Raw genomic sequence first — 22,309 nt, 5'->3', positions numbered from 1 at the left:
ATTCACCTCTCCTTTTTCCAAAAATGAAAAGGAGATAAAGATGAAAAATATGGAGGAAAAAAAGAACTTTTACCAGACAAAACTGAAACTTCAATGCTGGCTTCTAAAGAGGCCAGGATAAATGGGGTCTCATGCATCTGAGCAAAAATTAAAGGTTCGGCCAAACACAGTCCCCACAGTAGGCTACTTTTAGTGTAGATAAATAATGAATTCCATGGGCCAATGTTTATTAGACATAAAGGACAGAACCACGGAAAATAATGAGGTCCACAACGTGGGCATACAGAGTATGTTTCTTGTTCAGAAAAGTACAATCAATTTTTTTAATTTTGAAATATTATTATTGGATATTGAACGATGGTGCTTTCAAGGAATGAAGTTTTATCACGTAACCACGTTACACATATCTCAGATAGGACCACACCACAACCAGCAGTGCCATCCCAAATAACCACAAATACATTTCACTAAAGAATTTTCAAATCCTCCATCAAAGATTTCCAGACCCAAGTGTCCACTTTCTTCTCTCGTGACATGACTTCGACTTCAATCCACACCGTCCGTGACAAGACGGTAATGGCCGCACTCGCCAAACACCAAGCACAAAAACAAAGACTTTGAGGCAAAATTAAATTACACATCCCCAAAAGCATATCAATATTTAAATATCCAGTGATTTCCACAAGTTCACAATACTGGCACAAACTACCCCACTAGAATAAGAGACAATCATATTTAAAATCAGATAACCGCCCTTCTATATGAACTTAATTACATTAATGAGTTCGGGTTCTAAGGAAGCAGAGAGTAAACCTATATACAGGGTAGGAAGGTAGGATCGCAGAAGGCAATTACATACTACTATATTAGGAGTGTCTAACAGGGAAGAGGCATATATACTAATACTACTACTTCAACGACAAGGTCCAAAATTGGATGGATACTCATTCATGCCATCCATATTCTGATTCCAAACACGAGCAGTTACTTTATAAAACAGTCAGATTCAGAATTAGAATTTTCTTCTTCAGGTCATATTCTCCAACTGGGGATGGCTTTATGACAGTCACCTCCTACTTTCCACTCCAGTTCGGAATCTGTCAAAACAACACATTTTTATACCATGAGATTCTTTTGAGTAAAACTGGATTCAAAATTCATATATGGGGAGCACGATAAATTATAAAGTTACCTGGAAGCTATGGAAATCAAATCTATACGAATTATCAGGCCTCTGAAGCTGAATGATTCAGCTGACATTTTATTTCTTGTGCCTCTACACCTTCACTAACCGATTGATTCTCTTCATTCTTTGAACTCAAGGTACCCGGGCTCATTTTCTGAATCTCCTCTTTGGGGTAGATATAAATTTTGCGTACCATAGCAACAAATTCCCTGATTTAAATAGAATTATCCAACATGACGTGTCATTTTAAAGAAAATAAAATAACATGCACCAGTCTATAATAAACTAAAGGTGTACAATCAGAGATGCTTACTGCCACGGATCATCACCAACAAGCATCATATCGCCCTCATTGTCAGTGTAGACAATAAGCCAATCTTTTTGGGGAGAGGTTAATTCACCTCCAAATTCAAATAGCTGATCTAATTCAGCGATTAACTCATCATACGCACTGAATTTTGTGAGGTCTACCGACCTACCAAGTGCAATCCCTTTCTTGTGAACCTAAAATAAAAGCATTTTGATTAATTTTTTCCTGCAAAACTATTGATGTTCGCAAGTTAAAATCAGAAATTAAAAAGGGGGACTTACTTTAGTGCAACTTCTAGCAGAACCACTATTAGATTTGGGTTGAACATCTTTCAGATGTGGCTGAGAATTTTGCGACAGCTTTTCATGGTCGTCAATCAGCAGACCATCAGCCGGTTTCAATCCCCTTGAATTCTCAGACTTCGTGTCATTTTCAAATGTATGCTGTTGGTTATGCATGTGACCAACTGGCTCAATTGCAACATTCCTTTGTGATACAGAAGGGTCCAGAACAATGGGGCTACTAAGAAGTGAGATGCCAAATAGCTTGCAGTCACTGTCCTTCGGTTTTCCTGATATTGGTTTGGGTAACAGTTCTCTAGAACGAGGACTCTCATATTGAGTTGACAGTGGAGGAGGCATCAAAAAGTTTCCATGTGAATGCTCAACTTTGTGCCCATGAAGCACAGTATAGTCACCAAATGCACTGCTAAACCTCATATTCCCTCGAACTTGACAAGTTGTATCACCACCTTGAGCAGAGGCTTTTGTATTAGAGTCCAAGAGATTGAGTGGTAGACTGGGCCATGGACTAAGAACATTATGTTTGCCTTCGCGGTCCAAAAAATGTTTTCTACTAAGGTTAGCTACAGGACCATTTTGATCAACAAATGATGGATGGGAAGATTGATCTCCATGGACCCCAAAGCCAGAAAGTAGATCTGGATATGTTGGTTCATGCCTTCCCATTGACATCCAGCTCTCTGATCCATACCTTCTTGAGGTGGAAACAACATCAATCTTTTCGTCATCTGCAGCAGATGACCACGCAGACTTCTCTGCCGTATCAGATTCATTGCTTTCGGCAAAATTTACTCTCAAGGTCGATAATTCTTGACCTTGCAAGACCCTTTGAAACCCACTAGCTGGCAAAGGGTCTACACTCACTTTAGACGATGCTGTTAATTACCAACAAATATCAGGCTTTACAAACTCACAAATGCGTAGCAAAGATTAAAATCTTGTATATATCGAATATAAAAAGTGACTTGTCTGTACCTTCACGGGTAAGAACAGAGGAATCTGGGGATGATGGAACCACATTAGATCGAGGCCTCTTAGGCCTGGGCATAGGTAAAGGGTTAAGAGCAGGAGGAGCGAGGGCCGGCTCTATTTTCCATTGGGAAACTCTCTCAGGACGAGGTACGTTAGAAGTTTCATCCCATCTCACCTGGAAAAACAACACACGCAGGGAACTCCATTATAAAATGTCCAATTCAACAGACATACAATAGTGACATGAAAGCCGGAATGCAACCTTAAGACTTCTCCATTTGGAGTTAGGCCACCTTTTGGGATCAGCATCTTCAATTCCAACAATGGTACCGGTAAACCTACAAAGTTGCCATTTAGAGTCCAGTAATTTCTTTCATTAAAATTATATGTTCAATAATAATACAGCACTGCTAAATTACATAGACAACTACGCTACCCATTCATACCTTTGCTCGGGAGCCTCTTCACCTTCAAATCTCATTTTGAACCGCATCCCGATGGTGTAATTGTTTTTTAGAGACTCCATGTACTGATCATACGGAACTATAAATTCAGCTGGACTAGTCCTGTAAATAAATTTGACAACATTGCTGTAAATGCTGCGAAGGAAAACAACAAAAAGGAAACACTCAAATTCATTCATGTCCATGCGGTTGTCCAAGGAAACAACAAGGTACAAACCTAGGTTTGTAATACACGGTGAACATGGTTCCAGTCAATATGGCATGCCAAGCAGTTGCGAGAACACCAAGATGCATACTGTGGCTCGAGATAACCGAGGACGGAACGTTACCCTGCTGCCTCATTGCACGCCTAACACCAACTCGAAGTTCCCCATTCTCACCCCTGAAAGTTCCTAAATTAGTCTGTGCCGAGAAAGCAAACAAAACCAGATAAATCTAGAACCCTATTCATTAATTAACAAACCTCAAAAATATAAACGCATCCCCAGCAACCAGCCTCTTGGAGCTCACAAAAACACTCCATCCGCTTTGCAGCAAGTGTCTACGCGGTTGACCTGAAATTAACTCCACTCATCAGTCATAGGAAAAAAAAAAGTAAGAACACGAACTTAAAAAACAAGATCCACAGTTAATATTAAATAATCACCCCGAAAAATATGCCTGAATCGCCACTCGTTCCCGTGTAGATCCTTGGCCACCAACTCCTGGGTAGGTGGCTGCTTTGACATGTCCTGCCAACAAACACGAAACAGGGGAAGACACCGCCCAACTTCAGCACACAAAACAAACAAAGCACGTGGAAGGGTAAAATGGTAAAAAAAATAAAACCAACCAGCGGAGGGAGGCATTCATCAGCATGTCGTCTCAACACCGAAAATCCACCGTGAGTACTCGTATCAGAAGCCGTCAGCGTTTTACAAAACGAATGCACGTGAAACCGAGGAGGCGGTGCCGGAGGACCCTCCTTCTCCACCGCATTTTCGTCTTGCTATCATCCAGATCCACAAAGAAAAATAAGGACGACGTCGTTGCGGAATTACACCACACCCAGAAACTAAAATAAGATTAATTAACTTACATTTGGCTCAGGAAGCAAGGTCACTTGAGCAAACACCTCGTCTGTGTCTGGCTCCGCCTGAAAATTTTCGCCAGAAAGGAAATAAGTACCACGATATATAACTTCATCCACCAACTCAGTTTAAAAGCCGAGAAAATTAACCATTGCTACCTTGAGCATGACGTTGATGACCCGACAAAGGATCTTCGGTGGTAGATCGTAAACCGGCATATGCTGTTCCGCTACCTGATTTGTCGACGCTTCCACCTAATGTGCGTGTGCGCCATAAAAACAAACACTCGTGTTCAAACCAAATATAGAAAACACAAGTACACCAAATTTCACTGTAGAAACCAAGTCCGCTTGCGAGAGACAGAGCCAGAAGCGGAACTCCACAGAGTAGCGCCGCATCTGAACTCCCTCTCACCGAACCGGTGGAAGAACACTTACCTGCTCTATATGTCCTTGAGGAAAGTAGAACACGCGCTCTCCTTCTCTAGGTACCGTCACCAGCGGACCCGCGCACGCGTGCCAAAGCTCCCGGTAAAGCGCTGTCTCCGCGTCTGAAACCAAAAAACACGTTATCGTCACGCCAAACACTACCCAAGGCACGAACTAATGGTTTCCGCGGAAAAAACCACGTTACCTCTGGCGGATGACGAAGAAGAACCATTCTGAGGCTCTCCTCCAGCGTTCCTAACATCGTTGCCGTTGTTGAAGCCACCGGAACTGTTTTCTCCTTTTCCGTTCACCAAATTTCCCTTGATTGATACCTCCGACGACGCCATTTTTTTTCCGTTGAAGCTCCTCACAGATCTCTCTCACACCACATGGCAAGATCGGAGCCTCCGCTTTTCTTCACCGTTGCAGAATCCAAACACAAAATCCTCAAACCGCGCGACCAAATTAACGCACACGAAGCAACACCAATTCCCAAAAACTCTCTCTCTCTCTCTACACCTTCAGAGGACTCTTTCAACCAATCTCTCTCTTTCTCTGTTTCTCTCTCTATCTCCTTCTATCTTTCTTTTTATATTTTATTTTATATTTTATTTGTTCTCTCTCAGTTGATAAATGACTTGCATTGCAGCACCAGAACCAGTGTCGGAGAGGGAGACTTAACCAGAGTGGTCAAAACAGCGTACAATCAATTAAACCGCGGTCAATTCCTAACCACTCTGGGCAACCGGCTTTTACCGGTTGAGCCCCGTTGGAAACCGGATACACCCGGTGGTAGTGTTTTCCCTCACAGGGCAGCACGATCTCCTTGGCGGCTCCTGCGACAGTGAAAGACGTCTGTATTAACGGCGTTAACAGACGTGGATGAGTTATTGGATGCGGCATCTAATACCGTTTGTCTTGACGGTCGCGGGAAAGTTGCACTGTTTTTATTGGGAAATGGCGTTGTCTCGCTGTGAACGGCAGCGATATGCAATTGCAACGAGGGCGCATTTAACACCACCCGCGCAACTTAACCATAGTTTGTTTTTGTTTTCTTTTTTAATTTTAACCATTGAATTAAATAATGAAAAAAATGGTAGAAATATTAGCTGTTTTATTATTATTTAATTTATTTATTGGGATTGTGATAAGAAGTTTGATGCGCGAGGACGGTAGGGCACCACACAACTGTGAAGACTGAACAGCAGTTGTCGCCCCATTTGCGTCTTTTCCATCTTTCTCTTATCCCATCCATCTTAATGCCCATTGCATTTATGCATTTTCACATCGCAATCCAAACCCTCTTTCCATCTACCATCTTCTCTTTATCCATTTTGCGTTAACCACTCAACCTCTTTCTTTCATCTTACTGTTACAACCTTCATTTTACTTATCATCTCATTTTTTTCTAACCACCAAAACATCATTTCATTTCCCAATTCAAACCACCAATAATCTCTTCAAAAACCCTCCTACGAAATTTACCTCATTTGATTTAGCCCATAAGCTCTTTAGTCAAAAAGCACAATAAAACTTGGTCAAGTTCAAGAAAGTCTACCAAGAATATGCACACATATACACTTGTGTATACTCGTCAGCACACACACTTCAACTATTGTATTTCCTTTTTTAATACGCAACCATTTTCTATTTTTAACCTTCTCAGACAAAGATATGTACCCATTATACCAATATTCTCCTTTTTTATTTATTTATTATTATTATTATTCCAGATACATTATTTATTTCTCAAGTTATTTCAAAACTCATGGATGCGTGGCCATTTTCAAATATTAATTTCTCTCCTTGGCCATGGTCCAGGACCACACAACAACATATTTGGACGTGTGCTATGAAGTGTGAGCCAACACTTGAAAATATCTGATTAACTTGTAGTCCCTTGATTGATCAACTATTCATTTTTTTTTTCTCAGCAGCAAATGAAGGGAGGATTACAAGTGTACACAAAAGGACGTGTTCTTGTTGAGTTGAAAGAAGAATAGATGAACCATACATGCATAGAGAATTTTTTACTTAGAAACTAATTACAACTCGACACGTCTTGTTCGTGGCAAATACACACCTGTTAAATATTAAATACACATAAATACCGTGAGAGACATGTATACATTAAGGAGACAAGTGATTATTACATGTCTAAAACTTTTAAAACTCTAACAATTAACAAATTCATCCACATCTTTCTATTCAACTCTTTTAAACTTTCTTAACTCTTCTTAAATTAAAGTGGGTAATGTGGAGTTAGACCAGCATGACAAAGTTGAAAATATTTGCTCTGTTGTCATAGTTTAATAGTTTCTTTGCACAAACATTCTCATCTTGTCTCTCTTGTGAAAACAACTTGTATTTTATCTTACTAATAATATTATTCAAATCTATTTGTTTCTTCTACTTACAAGATTGTTGATTTCAAAATATTAATATATAATTTATATGTTCAATGTAAACATATTTGTTAACAAATTTTCAATGTAAACCATGTATAAAAAAATATACAAGCAAAAAAGCATGCACCTTTCAACACACACAAAATAAATATGCTATAGAAATTTTAAAAAAAAATCATTGTATGTGTATTCTTTAAAAATAATTAAATGCAGTGTATGTGTATTGTTTTTTCTAGATATTTATTTACATTAAAAAAACATGAAACACTTTCAAATGTCCTTGATTTTTTTATTTTTTTTTTCATGATAAACAAGATAAAAATTACATGAAGCTTTATTAATTCACGTTTTAGGGTTTACAGGGTATAGCCTTTGCAATTTGTTATTTCTTATGACTAAACAATTATGTGAAGCTTGTTAAATATAAAAGTTTTATTTCGCTTTCAATAAACTTCATTCATAGATTAGTATAACTAGTATGAATTTTAACTAATATTAAAGTATATTGAATGATTCAAAAATATATATTAAATATGAATAAATATAAGTGGAGGTTACATTACAAATGAGGGAGATTTACACATATATATATATATATATATATATATATATATATATATATATCCTCTTCTTGTTCCCACATTGTACTATATGTAATGTCATAAATATTTTTATAATGTTAATATTCTCATACTTTGGTTTGGATATAGCTTTTTTATTTTAATGTTAAAACATGATAACATGCATAGTGGTCAAATATTTTAATGTGTTGCACTTCATTGAATGAAGGGTTGTTTATTATATTTCACAATTAAGATTAATTAAAGAAATCATTATTCAGACTAAAAAGTAGTGTAAAAATATGATTAAGATTTTTTTTTTAAACAAACACTGTAATTATATTTTAGGTTTCAAAAACAATTTACTCAAAATAGATTCTATCTAAACTTAAAACAATTCACTTCGTTTATTCAAAACTTTCGTTTATCCATTATGTAACGTGATAATGGATGATGATAATAGTATTGGATATGAACTAAAAGTTAAAATAAGAACAATAAATTTATTTTTTAAACACGCGTTTCCTTCAAATAAAAAACACTACTAGATTTGAATATTTTAAGTTCATTAAAAAAATGTGTATCAAATATAAATATATGCTAAAGTTTATATACCAAAATAAAATAATAAAATAGTGCAAGATGTTTTTGTATGAATTAGGAAGGTTTTATTTTTTTTTCTATATATGTGCTGAATAGATTTTGGTAAATACGTGAAAATATTGATACACAAAATTTAGCATACATTAAACTTAATTGGGCAATTGTCTCTTTAGTGAGTCGAAAGATGTTTGATCATATGTGATGAAGCTGGGTAAGACTAGACAGGTCTTGATTCAGTACAGAAAATAATAATATATAATTTTTTTTAAGAAACACAAGTCTTTTATTGCACTTTTCTTACTCCCACGGTAATTTTGGGAACAATTTTTTTATCATTCTTTTAGTATTTAACAGATAGTATTATTATTATTTGGACAACCCTGAATTTTATTTCAATTTTTTAAATAGAATATTATATATACATTTATAACTTTCACAAAGAATAAGTATCCTAAACTCTATATTTCAGTCTGTGAAACTCAATAATCTAATCTCTCATAACGTAGTTAAGTATGTTGGTGGCGAAATTAAAGTTTTTAAAAACTGTTTTTTTTTTTAATATCCCCTTTGGAAGCTTCTTTCTCATTTGTATAAAAAAGTCTCAGTAATTCTTATAAAAAAAAGTTTCTTATGTCATTTTAAATACTAAAAATACTTTTTATATGATTTGTTTACTTGTTCAAATAACGAATGAATTGTTAAAAACATCAATATGAATTAATATAATTATTATGAAGTATTTGAAAAAAATATGCTGTGGAGAATGTTAACTTTTATATGTTCAGGTTTGTTGGATTTTTGTGCAGGTTATTCTGATATATAGTTATTGAAGCTTTGAATAAGTATTACAGTTCTCATACATTAGTAGGTAAACAAAGTTATTTTAGGTTTGAAGAAAGCAGATTCAATTTTGAGTGGGTTTTTATGAGATTTGTTTGTGGGTGAGGAAATATGATCAGTAAATGTGTTTGTGGACTTCTGGTTCTATTATGGGATATTTTGTTTGTATTATTTTAATTAAAAATTGGTTGTATTAGGGGATATTTTGTTTATATTATTTTAATTAAAAATTGGTTATAAGGTACCTCATAGGGTAGATGATGATTTCTTTTTATTTGTCTTGAGAATTGGTTTTGTGGTCTAGTAGAGTCTGAATGTTTGTATATCAGATATTGAATAAAGGACAGTGATAGAGAAAGAAAGGGTTCCAATATAGTTTGAGAGCTTGGAATATTAATTAACAGGGATTATGATATGAAAGTGGTGAAGATTGGAGGCAGTTTGGTAATTTAGATGAAGATATGAGAGAGAAATAAAAAAAAAGAGGAAATTGTGGCAAGAAAAGAGAGCATGCTGGGAGAATACGATACAAGAGACAGTAAAAGAGAGAAAGTGAAGGTAAAGGCATGTCACGTGGAGACACAGAGCATGGGGTCCACTTCTATTGTATTTGTATGGTCCAAACCAACAAGCTCACGAATATTCCTTCCTTTTCTGTCTCAGAACTTCTCTCAAATACCATACCTGCACCTCCCTCCAATTTTTAATACTATTTAAACTTACATTTCTGTTAACAAATAAATATTATTATTATTATTTTACAGTAGCAGAGAATATCACATGTTCAAACCACTATTGCTGTGTTCCTTCTTCTTCGCAAATTTCACAAGTTCTGCCACGTGGGACCTCTTTCTTTTTCAAAAATAATGCAACTTCTTACCTTTTCACACACCTCCATCCTCTTCCACATGTTCTGTCTATTTTTACCTATCCCATATATCATCATCAACTTTTCACATTTTTACTTTTAGATCTTTCGTTTCTATTCTTAAATCATCTTTTACCTTATCACTTTACTTCTAATATAACTACCTATTACAACAATATATATTTAATTTTATATTATTCATTTTTCAAACATAACAATATTATATATAATTAACAGAAACCCAGACATGTATATTTGTATTTTATATATTTTTTATTATTATTATATGTAAATTATCATATATGTATCTATATTTATTTAAATAAAATATAGATATATGTGGATTTCTTTTTTAAATATCAAATTATCTATCTATTTATAGATATATAAGAAAAAAAATATTAATTTTTTAAAAGAAAGGTCAAATAAAAATAGAGATAGATATTCAGATGTTTTATACGTATTATTAAAAAAAATAAAATTGTTGTTAATGAGTATCTTTATTAATTAAATTATAACAATAATCAAATTATATAAAACATATCATTCATAAAAATTTTAATTTTAAAAATTTTATTTATTATTTTTAAGATTAAAAAAATGTAAATTGTTAAGTATTATGATTTTTTTTATTGTGTCTTTTTTATCTATTTCAGGAAGTTAAAGTAAGTGTCCATCAAATTACGATTAAATTCAAAGTTTAATTTGATTCATTATTGTCAAATAATAAATGTATTATAGATCTCTTAAATATTTTTTAAATTTAGTATTAACTTTTTTTTCATTTTAAATTCAAGTAATTACAAAATAAAATAAATTTTTAAATTTAAAAAAATATTTTGTTAACTAATGAAATTTTAAAACAACAAAATAATTTAATAAAATAAAATATTAATAAAGATAAAAGATGAACAAATCTGTGTAAAAAAAATTGTGTAAAAAGAATAATTATAATGAAGAATTTTCTTTATACATGTATAGATTATATAGTAATTAAAATATTTAAGAATGAATTTAAACAAGTAATTCGTGTTATAAAAAAAGAAAACTCTTTCTGGAATCATATTATATTTTCTAGTAAATTAATTTTTACTTATAACGATCACTTAATTCAACTATTAATATTGTATTGTTTACGTATTGGTACTTCTAGTTCTAACAATACATATTTATTGAACAAGAAGTTTTAAGATTAAAATCATGTTTCCAAATTTATATTTTGCTTTAACAAGATAAATCTTTCTTGAAATAAACATGCAAAATCAACAAGCTCAAGTACCTTCACTACTCCACTAAAATCTTATGTAAAACATTGCTCATAACATTCTCACTCACCCAAAATCCGCATCAGTCACATCACTTTAAGTTCACAATTATAAAATAACATTGTTGTTTCTTAACACCTAATCAGATGAAACCTACTTCTCAAAACAACATTTTTCATTAATTTGAGAAAAATAAAGAAAAGTACACGAATCCACACACACATCCTTTCAGGTCTCTGTGAGATTTTCTTCTTATATGCAATATTACTTATTTTCATTCTGTACAATCATCAGACACAAACTCAAAACTCTCAACACATATATATAATCACAACACGTTCTCACAAAGAAGTAAAAACCATAATCACATAAATCATCCATCTTAAAACAACACAATAAGAATAGCAAAATACATATATTTCTGTTAGGAAAGTGAGACCTATAGAACTATTAAGAAGTATCGTATTTATCATTTATGTTGGTCGATCGTGCTACTATCTATCTAACCTATCTCCTTGTTTGTTTCTCACATTTTCCTCTTAACTTCGACTCTTGATTGTCTCGTGAGTACCGAATCAACCTTCGTTCTCATATATTAGTGTTTTTACTTTTTTTTAAACTCAAGATGTGATCATTATTTACATATAAATAAATAGTAAACTGATTCAACCATTATATTAAATATAAAGATAAAATGCTACCAATTTATTATATAATATCATATAATACTGTGAAAAGACAAAACAAAAGGAAAATCTTACACCCGGTAAACTGTGTGGGTTGGGTTTGAAACCAAATTTTGAACCCAGTAATCCGAAATGACGAGTTTATGATCAATTATAGGAAAACACATCTCAAAACAAACCACTCAACTTACCATTGTTTATGTGATGCAGCACATTTATGAGAGAGAGAAATTATGATGCTAATCATGGTTCTTCTGACAAAGGTTGATTGATTACTTAGGATATCTATTATGTCAAGTCATGATGAGTATAATAATTCTATCGTTCTCAACATCACTCTCATAATTGTGAGTTAAGATTAAGTTTATATTAGTTAATTGCTTCCTAATAAACATGTTAAGCCTCAAGAGTCTTAAGTATATGAAGTAAGCACGACCTTAAAGTGAGAAATCTAAGAAAATGTGTCAATTAGTTGGTGCTTAGTAGGTTTATAATCACCCAAAGTCGAAGTTTAGGATAAGGTAGGGTTCTTTTTTGTCTGTGAGTATGTTGCAATGGGTTAACTTTAATATCAAATTTATTTAATAATAATATTAATTATTTCGTTAACTTTATTTAATTAAAATAATGTTGCGTGTATGGTTTGTGCAATCAAAAGTTGCATCTGCGTGTATTTAATTAAAATAGAGTATTGTTTGTGCAATTGGAATAGAAGTGAAATCAGTGTTGCATCTTAAACCTTGAAATGAGGAGGAAAAAATACAGTTGAATAAGTAAAACAATTTGAAAAAAAAAATTATTAGTAATTTTTACAGTTGGTTAAGTGAATTAGTTTGTAATAAAAAATAGTGGCTAACATATTTAAAAATTTAAAATGTAAAAAAAAAAGTTTTTGCTTGCCATGTATGTCCGTAATAAAGAAAAATACTAGAAAATAATATATTACTCCGACAAAATTACATTACAAGTTGCAGGTACCTCCATTGGATGTGACTTACCTGAGACACAAACGTTCACGTGTTTGAACAGTGTTATTTTTTTTGGATTGAAATAGAAGTTAGAAGTATGAAATGGTAGAAAGAAAAAGAAAAAAAGAAGTGAGAGAAGTGGTAATACTATCAACAACTCACAATTTTTATATAATTATATTGTAATTTTTAATATTATTTTAATATTATTTGTATTATTTAATTACAAATTTATCTTTTATTATATATATTTATTTATAAACTTATCATATATATATAATTATATATAATTTTTGAAGTTATCAAATCATATTTTTTTTATTTCATAATTTTTTTAAGAAACTGTCAGAAGATGGAAGAAAGAAACAGCACCATACCTATTTTTAGATGGAATTGTTTAGCTGCAACATTGTTATCAGTGTTATTTTTCATTGATTCATTTTAGAGAAACACATATCACACATCATTCTTCTTTCTTTCTTCTTTTTTCCATCCCATCCAAACTACACCACAAAGCCTCATCACAAGTTTGTATTTTTTTTTCACTAACTAGTGTCATTCCTCTTTAAATTAGTATTTTTTTAATCCAGATAAGATTACTTTTTATTATGTTTTCTTTAGAATAATAATATTAGGAAAGTTGAACATGTCTTGTCTATTCGTGTTTGAATAGATTTTTTTTTTCTTTTAAATAGTTTGTATGATAGATATGACAGGATCAACTTAATTAGGTTATTTTAACGTGTATTTTTAAGTATATTAATTTAATATTTTGAATTTGAATTATATGAGTTTTATTATGAAATGTTATAATTTTTTTTTATGTAAGATTTTTAATACATTTTCTATCTAGATCTATCAAGTTATATATATGTGAGAATATGTATCATGGATGATTTAATAATGATTTGATAATTGATGACTTGAAAAATCAACAAACTCTCGTTATAATATCACTATAATAAAATCATGAAATAGAAACTAATTTTTAAAGACCAAAATAATTAATTGTAATAGTAACTAAATTAGAGACCATTTTAGAAACTAAACAAAATTTTGGTTTTTAAATTAGTTTCTATTATTTTTAAATAGTTTCTAAACTGGTATCTAATTAGCAACTAAGGTTTTAAAGACCAAATTTAGAAACTAAATAATTGGTAGTTAAAACCTTGATTGCTAATTAGATACCAATTTAGAAACTATTTAACAATGATAGAAACTAATTTAGAAACCAATTTTTTATTTAGTTTCTAAAATGGTCTCTAATTTAGTTACTATTGCAACTAATTATTTTGGTCTCTAAAAATTGGTTTCTATTTCATGATTTTCTTGTAATGTGTACTCTACATAATTATGATAACATATTATAAAATGTTTTAATATTTAGACAACATGGATCTCTAAGAATTTTGATGTTAACATAGGTTTAACTATCTATCTTGACAACTAAAAAATAAATTGGATAAAATGACATGTTTTATACGGTTGTAGTCGTGTTCCAATATTAGTTTAAGTTGTTATAAATTTATGTTTTGTCAAATGTAGAGGAACCAAACCATTTTAAAGAACTAAACTACATTGAAAGAATTAGAATAAGAAAAATAGAACCACACATTAGCATAAATATTTTATTGTTTATATGAATCCTAACATTTGGAAACATGGAGCTTAAGGCACCAAGTGTAGGAAGATGTATAAGATGGAATAAGTATAAAAGGCACAGATGTAAAACCCTAGGTTCTAGGTTCATTCTTTTTTCCCCTTCTTTTCTCTTTCTTACTTCTTTGTTACATAAAACAAAAATCAATTGTATGCATCTTTTCTTTCTTTTCTTCTTTGGCTCTCTCCTCCTCTCTTTCATTTTGATCCCCATTTTTTCATCATCAAATTCTACCTAGCAAGTTAAGAAACACATACATCATATCAGTTTTTAAAATATATTAAGTTTATTTTTTCTTCAATAATCCCCTTGTTTTCATATTGTTTTTTAGTTTTAATTGTGATTTTTTTTATTCTTTTAACTAACTTTTAGAATTTCTTTTGACTGGTATTTTGGCTGTTCTTGGAGTTAGAGGTTTGTATGTGTCTGGTTCTTGGAGATTTGCAAAACTTATAATAATAATAATAATAATATATTCATGCCACTTACTATACAAGAGACATTACAACAAATTCGTGGAAAGATCTCAACCTAAAAAAACATAAAACTAAATGGCACAATGGTCATATAAAAAAAACAATGATATGTATATTTATGTGTTAATTTTTTAAGAATCTGAAACTTCAAAATGTCAATTAAATATTACATTAAAGAGAAAAGTGCAATCCTCATAAAATAATAATTTATTATGATTAATTATAAACTTTTTAATAATATTTAATAAAAAAATTGTCCTTTATTTCATTATTGTAGGCAATGTTTTTCATCGATATATATTCCATCTTTGTACTAATTAAACCAGTTTTTATTATAAAACAACATAATTATTAATCATTGGCAATATAAATTTTACATTTTTATGGAATTATAAACTATCACACATTGGGTTTTTTATTCTATAGTAATTACTTTAAAATTATAATTATATTTTATAAATGTCCAAGACATATATACACTATAAGGTTCGAACACACCTCTTAATGGCATGTTAGTGTCGAACATATTTATCGGGCACCGACAATCATATGACAAGTATTGGTAAAATGTCCAATTTAAAAAATATTTGTTGGATTTATGACAATTTTAACATGATTTTAACACAATTTTGAAAAAAAAGATTAATTTTTGTGGACATAAATTTTTATTATCAATTTATATAAATAATAATTATATAATATATAGATTTGTATATCTATATAATACATTCTAGATATTATAAGTATTTTTTATTCATGTTTGTGTTGTATGAGTGTTTGTGGTAGATAATAGATACATATTCTATTATATATATAATTTCTTTTGAAGTTTATTGAAATAACAGGAAAACAAATTTGACTTCATAAAGAAGCAGTCCACATGCCATTACATAGGTTGACTTATTTACCCTTAGAAAGGGTCAACATTTGAAAGGTTATTCCTTCCTAGGAAATGAAGCAAAAGTATGTAGTTTTTTATTCATGAGTATATAACATTTTTAATTTGCATAAAAAGTTTTTAAATTAAAGTAAAATAAAATAAAGGTTAAAATTATTATAATTAAGTAATTATTTACAAAATGGTATTGGTACAAAGTCATTACAATTTTATTTTTTTTAAAAAGTGAAAAAAAAGAAGAAGCTAGGTAGGTGTGGAAAGGAGTAAAGTGGGTCCTTAGTTGTTGTCTCATATTTGGATTACACCTAATCTAATTTGTGGGCCCAATTAGGTTATGCCTCCTCTGTCCTTAGCAATACCAATTTCAACCATTCCCCAACTTCCACCCTTTGACCCCTAACCCACAGACCAAACTTTCCACTAATTAATTCCATTTTCATTTTAATCCCTTTTTAATCTCACCTCATCTACACCTACACATTAATTACTTAACTAATTATTTAATTAATACCCTCTATTATTAGCTTCACATTGCGTAGGTACCTACGTTTAATCACAATACATGCCATCATTTATTCAGGTTATTAGTCATATAATATTAATAATTTTAATAAAGTGTTTCTCATAGGGAAAGTGAAATATTTGTTTCTCCTTGTCTTCAAAATCTTCAATAAAAGTGTTTAAGGTCTTAATCTTCAATACAAAAAACATCTAAAGAGACAAAATAACCAATTAATAGTTACTTTCTCAACAATAATTATTCATTGGAGCTTGTGCTTAACACCCCTAAAGCATTGATGCTAAATTAAGCGGAAGTTCTTATTAATTTATTTAAAATTATATCTCAATTATGTCATAATAAGAAAGTAATAAAAATGAAAAAAATATGTAAGGTTACTTGTAAGATTCACCAAAAACCTCCGGAATATTAAGAAAATGGTTTATTTTATAGATAAAATGATTACGAAAATTATTTTTATTATATTAAAGAATCCAAATTAATTTTTACAGATTTAAAAGTATTATAATATAAATCCATTGACATGTGATAGAGTGGAGAATTGTTATTAATTAAAAATTGAGGAGAGAAATAAAAAAAAGAAAAGAAAAAAGAGTGTGTGTTGTGTGTGAGTGGTGAAAGTGCAGTTATTTTGGGAGAAGTGAAGGAAGAAAAGGCAGTGGCATTTGTTGCGTCCCAAATCAATCACGCAGGTTGCGTGAGGATGGTTGGGTAGAGATGGAACACCGTTACGTCATCATCCACTACGCTATGCCCCTCTCTCTCACCTACTATCATTTTATTTATTTATCTTTATTATTTATAATGCACTTTTAAAAAATAAATCATCATTTTCTATAAAGTGTTCTTTTTAATGTATGATAGTTATTTTTAATTGGAAAGTTATGCAGTCCTTCTTTTAGAAAAATAATCTCTAACTAAAACTAAACTATGTTTATTCCACACAAATATATATAATTCCTATAAGATAGAATAGGAAAATATAAATTTATATATTATATAATTATAAATTATATAAATTAATAATAAAAAATTATATATAAGTATGTTTTAATTTTTTTTTAAAGTATTTTTTATGACTGGTTTAAAAAAATTTGTTCTTTATTTTTATAATTATAATAAAAATTTATACAATAAATTTGAGTTTTTAGAAAATTAATGTTTTTTTTAAATTGTGTTAGAATCGTGCTATAATTATAAAAAAATCTAACAGATATTTTTTGAATTAAACACTTCACCGATACATATCCTACAAGTATCATACGAGTGTCAGTGTCCGATATGGACACACGATTTAAGTAGCGTGTTCAAGCCTCATAACTCACAAGTAATGACATAGTTATAGTTTAAGTGATATTAATAATTATATATGGGTTATGAAATTTTATGAAAAATTCTAAAGACACCAAGATGTTAAAGAAATTATTATTTGCTTAAGTCTAAGTGAAATTATGACTAAAATTAGTTCTTAATTTTTTAAAGTATCTTACTTAAGTGACATAGTATTATTTAAGTGAAAATGATGTCTTTTAGTCACTTATAAGAAGTGAAAAAACGATATGATATGATAATGTTCTTGTTCGATATGAGATTGTGCATCCATGTAGGTCCCTTAGTGAAAGATTGATGTATTGATATCTATGATGATATCTACCCATTTAATGAAATATTAAATTCATTAAGTAAATGAGATATTTAAATTTGATCAACTATGTGATCACATATATTATGATATCAAATAGTGAGAAATTGAACTAAGTTTACGCATCAATCTTGAATAAATAGATGCATGAATTACCCTTATCAAATGTTCACTCTTAATGTTTGGTGAAACATGTTTAATATCAAAGTGTGTTTCAGAAGGAGTTCTATGACAATCACACAACATTAGAGACACTATACATTAGGAACACGATTAAAATTTTTGATATATTATTGACAATGTTTCAATAGATATTGTTGATTGGGGATGTTGGCATCGAAGACTTTCATCTTGTTCACATTGTAATAGTATAATCTATAATATGTATATTATGTATCATAATGAGTATGCAATTAAAGATTATACATATATATATATATGTAAGTGTTTGTATGTATCTTTTATCATATGTTGTATATTCTAAATTAAATTAGCTAATCTCTTTGTATGTATGTTTTTTGACCAATATGCCTTTATATGCTACCAGAATAAATAATGATATGGTTGGTGATCAATAAGACTATCGATTAAAAAGAAAATATTTCTATATAAAAGTATTATATATATATATAAATTCTCTTAAAGATTTTAAAAGTCCATTCCTTTGATTATGCAAAATATATATATATATATATATATATATATATATATATTATGTAATAAAATTGGAATGTTACGTCCACAATCACTTTTGAATAAATAACTTGTGTATTTTAATAATAAATAAATTATTTTTATTTATTAAAGGATAACTTTGTGCAATTAAAAATAAATCAAAAGTAATTAAAAAATTAAATCCACTTCATATAATATTATAAATAATAATAATTTTAAATTTTTTATCTCATTATTTTAAACATTTTTAATTTAATCTATCCTTTTAAAAAAACTAGTCAAAATAATTATTTCGATGAAATTGATAAAATCAACTTACTTTAGGAAATATAACATGAATAAGCAATCACACTCACTACAAAAAAAAATCAATATTATCTACGGATTTTTACCCACGGATCTGAGTCCGTAGGTAAATTCAGCATTACTTACGGATATTACCTAGGACATTACCTACAGATTCTGAATCCATAGGTAAATTCAGCATTACCTACCAACTATTACCCACGAATTCTGAATCCGTAGGTAAATTCAGCATTACCTACCAACTGTGGTTTAGGGTTTAGATTTTATTGCTAAATTTACCTACGGATTCAGAATTCGTGGGTAATAGTTGGTAGGTAATGCTATTTTTACTATTAAATAGTGTATTTTTTTTTATATCTTGGATATCCCTCATCAATTAGAGATGAAAACATTTTATTGTATATAAGTAGGTGCAAACCTCACCTCATGAACCGATTTTATGGGGTTGAGTTAGACTTAAAGTCTACTTTGTAATATGGTATAGAGCCTATTCTAGAGTCTGCTATCGGATCATTAATGGGTGCAAACTTCATTTAAATTCATTAAAACAACATTTTTACGATTAATCACTTTAAAATTGAAAATTTCATCACAATTTTATTATTATTAAGCGTCTTGAAATTGATACTGTAACACCCATACAGATACAATATAGTATTGTTGTATTAAGAATAAATAAATGCAATTTAGTGTCCATATGAAAAGGTTGATGAGATGATAAGAAAAAAACAATAAGTAGCATCCAATAATGTATGAACATGCACCATGGTGTATTTTATTTGAGGTACAAAGATGCACGAGGGTTTTTGTCTATGTTTTGATTTTACCGACCGAATGTGGAATTTAAGATTGTGAGAATATAAAAATAGAAGAAGTTTGAGGCATGAGCAATGACTGGTGAAACACAAGTATGATAGCAATATCACTACCAGCCATGGGAAGCAGGTGCCTATCTTCTGTCGCACACAAAGGTGGGGTTTATCATTCAATAAAATACTTTCTACAAACTAAAATCAAAATCTTCTGTTCTCATTCCTCTTTGACCAAACAAGTGCAAATCAAATGAACACTAGTATTTTAATAATGATGCATTTAAGTTCAACATCAACTATTCAACACACAAGACCCAAACATTGTTTATAGTTAGTGTCATGATTATTGGCCACCATGCTCATCTATTATGTGAAACTCAACTTTTAAAAACTTTGTTATCTCCTATATATGCATGACACCAAATAAATTGAAAAATATTTGTGGGATGGGTGAGATCTTGAGACTTTAGGTGACACTTTCTACTTTCTATTTCTTTTTTATATGTTACCATTAGTGTCTCTTTCTACATGATGGCCACAACACACTTGTATATTTATAGATGAGAATGGACATTATCAACCCAAAATGATGAGAAATATGAAATATTAAAAATTAAAAATGGAGAAACATTAGTTACACTACAAAGAAATCATTAAATAAAAATTAATTTTAATGTAAAAAAATAATTAGTTGCTATATTTATTAAATTAAATATATTTTAGAAACTAAAAAAATTATTGATTTTTAAATTAATTTTTATTATTGGTAAATAGTTTCTAAATTGGTATCTAATTAGCTACCAATGTTTTAACTACCAATTATTTAGATTCTAAATTTGGTAGCAAAAAATTTGGTAGTTAATTATATACCAATTTAAAAACTATTTATTAATAATAAAAACTAATTTAGAAATCAATAAATTTTTTAGACTCTGAAATCGTCTCTAATTTAATCAATACAATAATTAATTATTTTTTATTTTTATTGATTTCTATTTAATGATTTTTTTTAATGTTTAATCTACACACTCAACTTTCTGTTTAAATATTTATTTAAATGCAATCAAGAAATTGTCATCTGTTTAGGTTTTTTTTTTAAAGAATGGTAATTGGATTAAGAAAAATGGTGTCCCTCTTTTAAACACCATGCTTAATGATCAAAGTTGATTTGGGCCCATAGATATAATAAAGACTAAGATAATAATTCTAACTCTATAGTGTTTCTTATATTATTATACTAAACAAGTGATTATGAGATGTTGATGAGATGAAGATAATGAATAATAAGAAATGAGAAGAATAGGTAGTGATGATAATAATTAGTTTGGTGGCTTTATTTTAAAAGTGGTGTCTGCAATGTGTAGGTATAGCTCCCATACTACTTTTTCTTCTTCTTTCGTAACGCAAACATGCCTTGTTTAGTACCAAACAACATGGAACTCAGTGCTCAAATTTCAATTTTTTTTTGAAATGAATGAAGCTATGATTTTGGAATGATATTATTATGATCAATTAAAATATTTAAAAAATCGTCTAATTTGATATTTTGTAACAGTTTTATTTTTAAAAAACATCTTAAAAAGTAACAATTTTATTTTTAAAAAACATTAAAAAAAAATGTGTAATTGACGTTGACTCTTAAATTATATATAACTATTCACGAAGAAAGATGACCAAAATTTAGCATAATTTTAAATATTTAAAATGATAGTCTTATTACTTTTAAAAAAGTGACACGAGTTATGCATTTGAAGTTGAAGGATTGAGGGAAAAAAACAGTGAAAGAGGAAAATGTTATATATAGAAAAAGAGCATGAATATGATGCATACATAGTTTGTGGCACATTTTGCACGTGTGTTTTGAATTATTCTGCATATGTGAACTACACCATTTATGTCTTCTCTCCACTGTTGAAAAGTTGAAAGTTGACGAATTAAGGTACCAAAGAAAATAAGGGTTCGTTTTTTCTGTGAGATTCCAAGAACAATACATAACAGTGTATGAGTAAAATATAATATACAAAGAAAGCCCACAAAAACGCAATAAAACACCAAAATTCAACATATCATGCCAAAGGCTCCACAAATTCTATTGTTATTTGAGAAAGAGAATAGGGTAAATCTCAAAGTACACAATACCAATAAATATATATAACAATTTCTTCCCATTTAATCTATTTAATGGAAGAACATGTGTTTATTAAATTTAGCAAGATGGTTTATTTAGGGGTTTTCTGGAATAAATTTATTTATAATAATGTTTAGAAAAAGAAAATATAAAAAGAAAATAAAATTATAAGTTAAAATTAATTTATATATGTTAAAAATATAATTTTAGAGAAGTTAAATGATAAAATTTCTACAAATTAGCTTATATATAAACTAAATTT

General features: G+C 29.8%; 1 protein-coding gene across 1 annotated transcript; it reads right to left on the bottom strand.

The window, feature by feature from the left end:
• Positions 1-633: 633 nt before the first annotated feature.
• On the bottom strand, positions 634-5,717 carry ARF2 (auxin response factor 2). Its single transcript, XM_068614650.1, has 15 exons — positions 4,938-5,717; positions 4,742-4,854; positions 4,463-4,558; positions 4,313-4,369; positions 4,067-4,222; positions 3,881-3,965; positions 3,698-3,788; positions 3,452-3,616; positions 3,217-3,336; positions 3,033-3,108; positions 2,774-2,945; positions 1,778-2,673; positions 1,500-1,690; positions 1,193-1,395; positions 634-1,097 (listed from the first exon to the last, which is right to left on the bottom strand). Exons 1-14 carry the CDS (start codon positions 5,077-5,079, stop codon positions 1,227-1,229), a joined length of 2,529 nt encoding a protein of 842 aa, XP_068470751.1. The 5' UTR covers positions 5,080-5,717; the 3' UTR covers positions 634-1,097; positions 1,193-1,226.
• Positions 5,718-22,309: the final 16,592 nt, after the last annotated feature.

Source organism: Phaseolus vulgaris, chromosome 2 (genome assembly GCF_051622355.1).
Source record: "Phaseolus vulgaris cultivar YP4 chromosome 2, ASM5162235v1, whole genome shotgun sequence".
In the NCBI taxonomy this organism is placed as follows: Eukaryota; Viridiplantae; Streptophyta; class Magnoliopsida; order Fabales; family Fabaceae; genus Phaseolus; species Phaseolus vulgaris.
This window is presented reverse-complemented; position numbering and strand designations above follow the sequence as displayed.

Bases quoted from the DNA above. Each gene is read 5' to 3' on its own strand.
- ARF2 (XM_068614650.1), bottom strand. From the start codon at position 5,079: ATGGCGTCGTCGGAGGTATCAATCAAGGGAAATTTGGTGAACGGAAAA. The intron at 4,223-4,312 runs GTAAGTTAATTA...TCTGGATGATAG, and splicing joins CCTTGCTTCCTGAGCCAAAT to CAAGACGAAAATGCGGTGGA. The intron at 3,966-4,066 runs GTTGGTTTTATT...GTTTGTTGGCAG, and splicing joins ATGAATGCCTCCCTCCGCTG to GACATGTCAAAGCAGCCACC.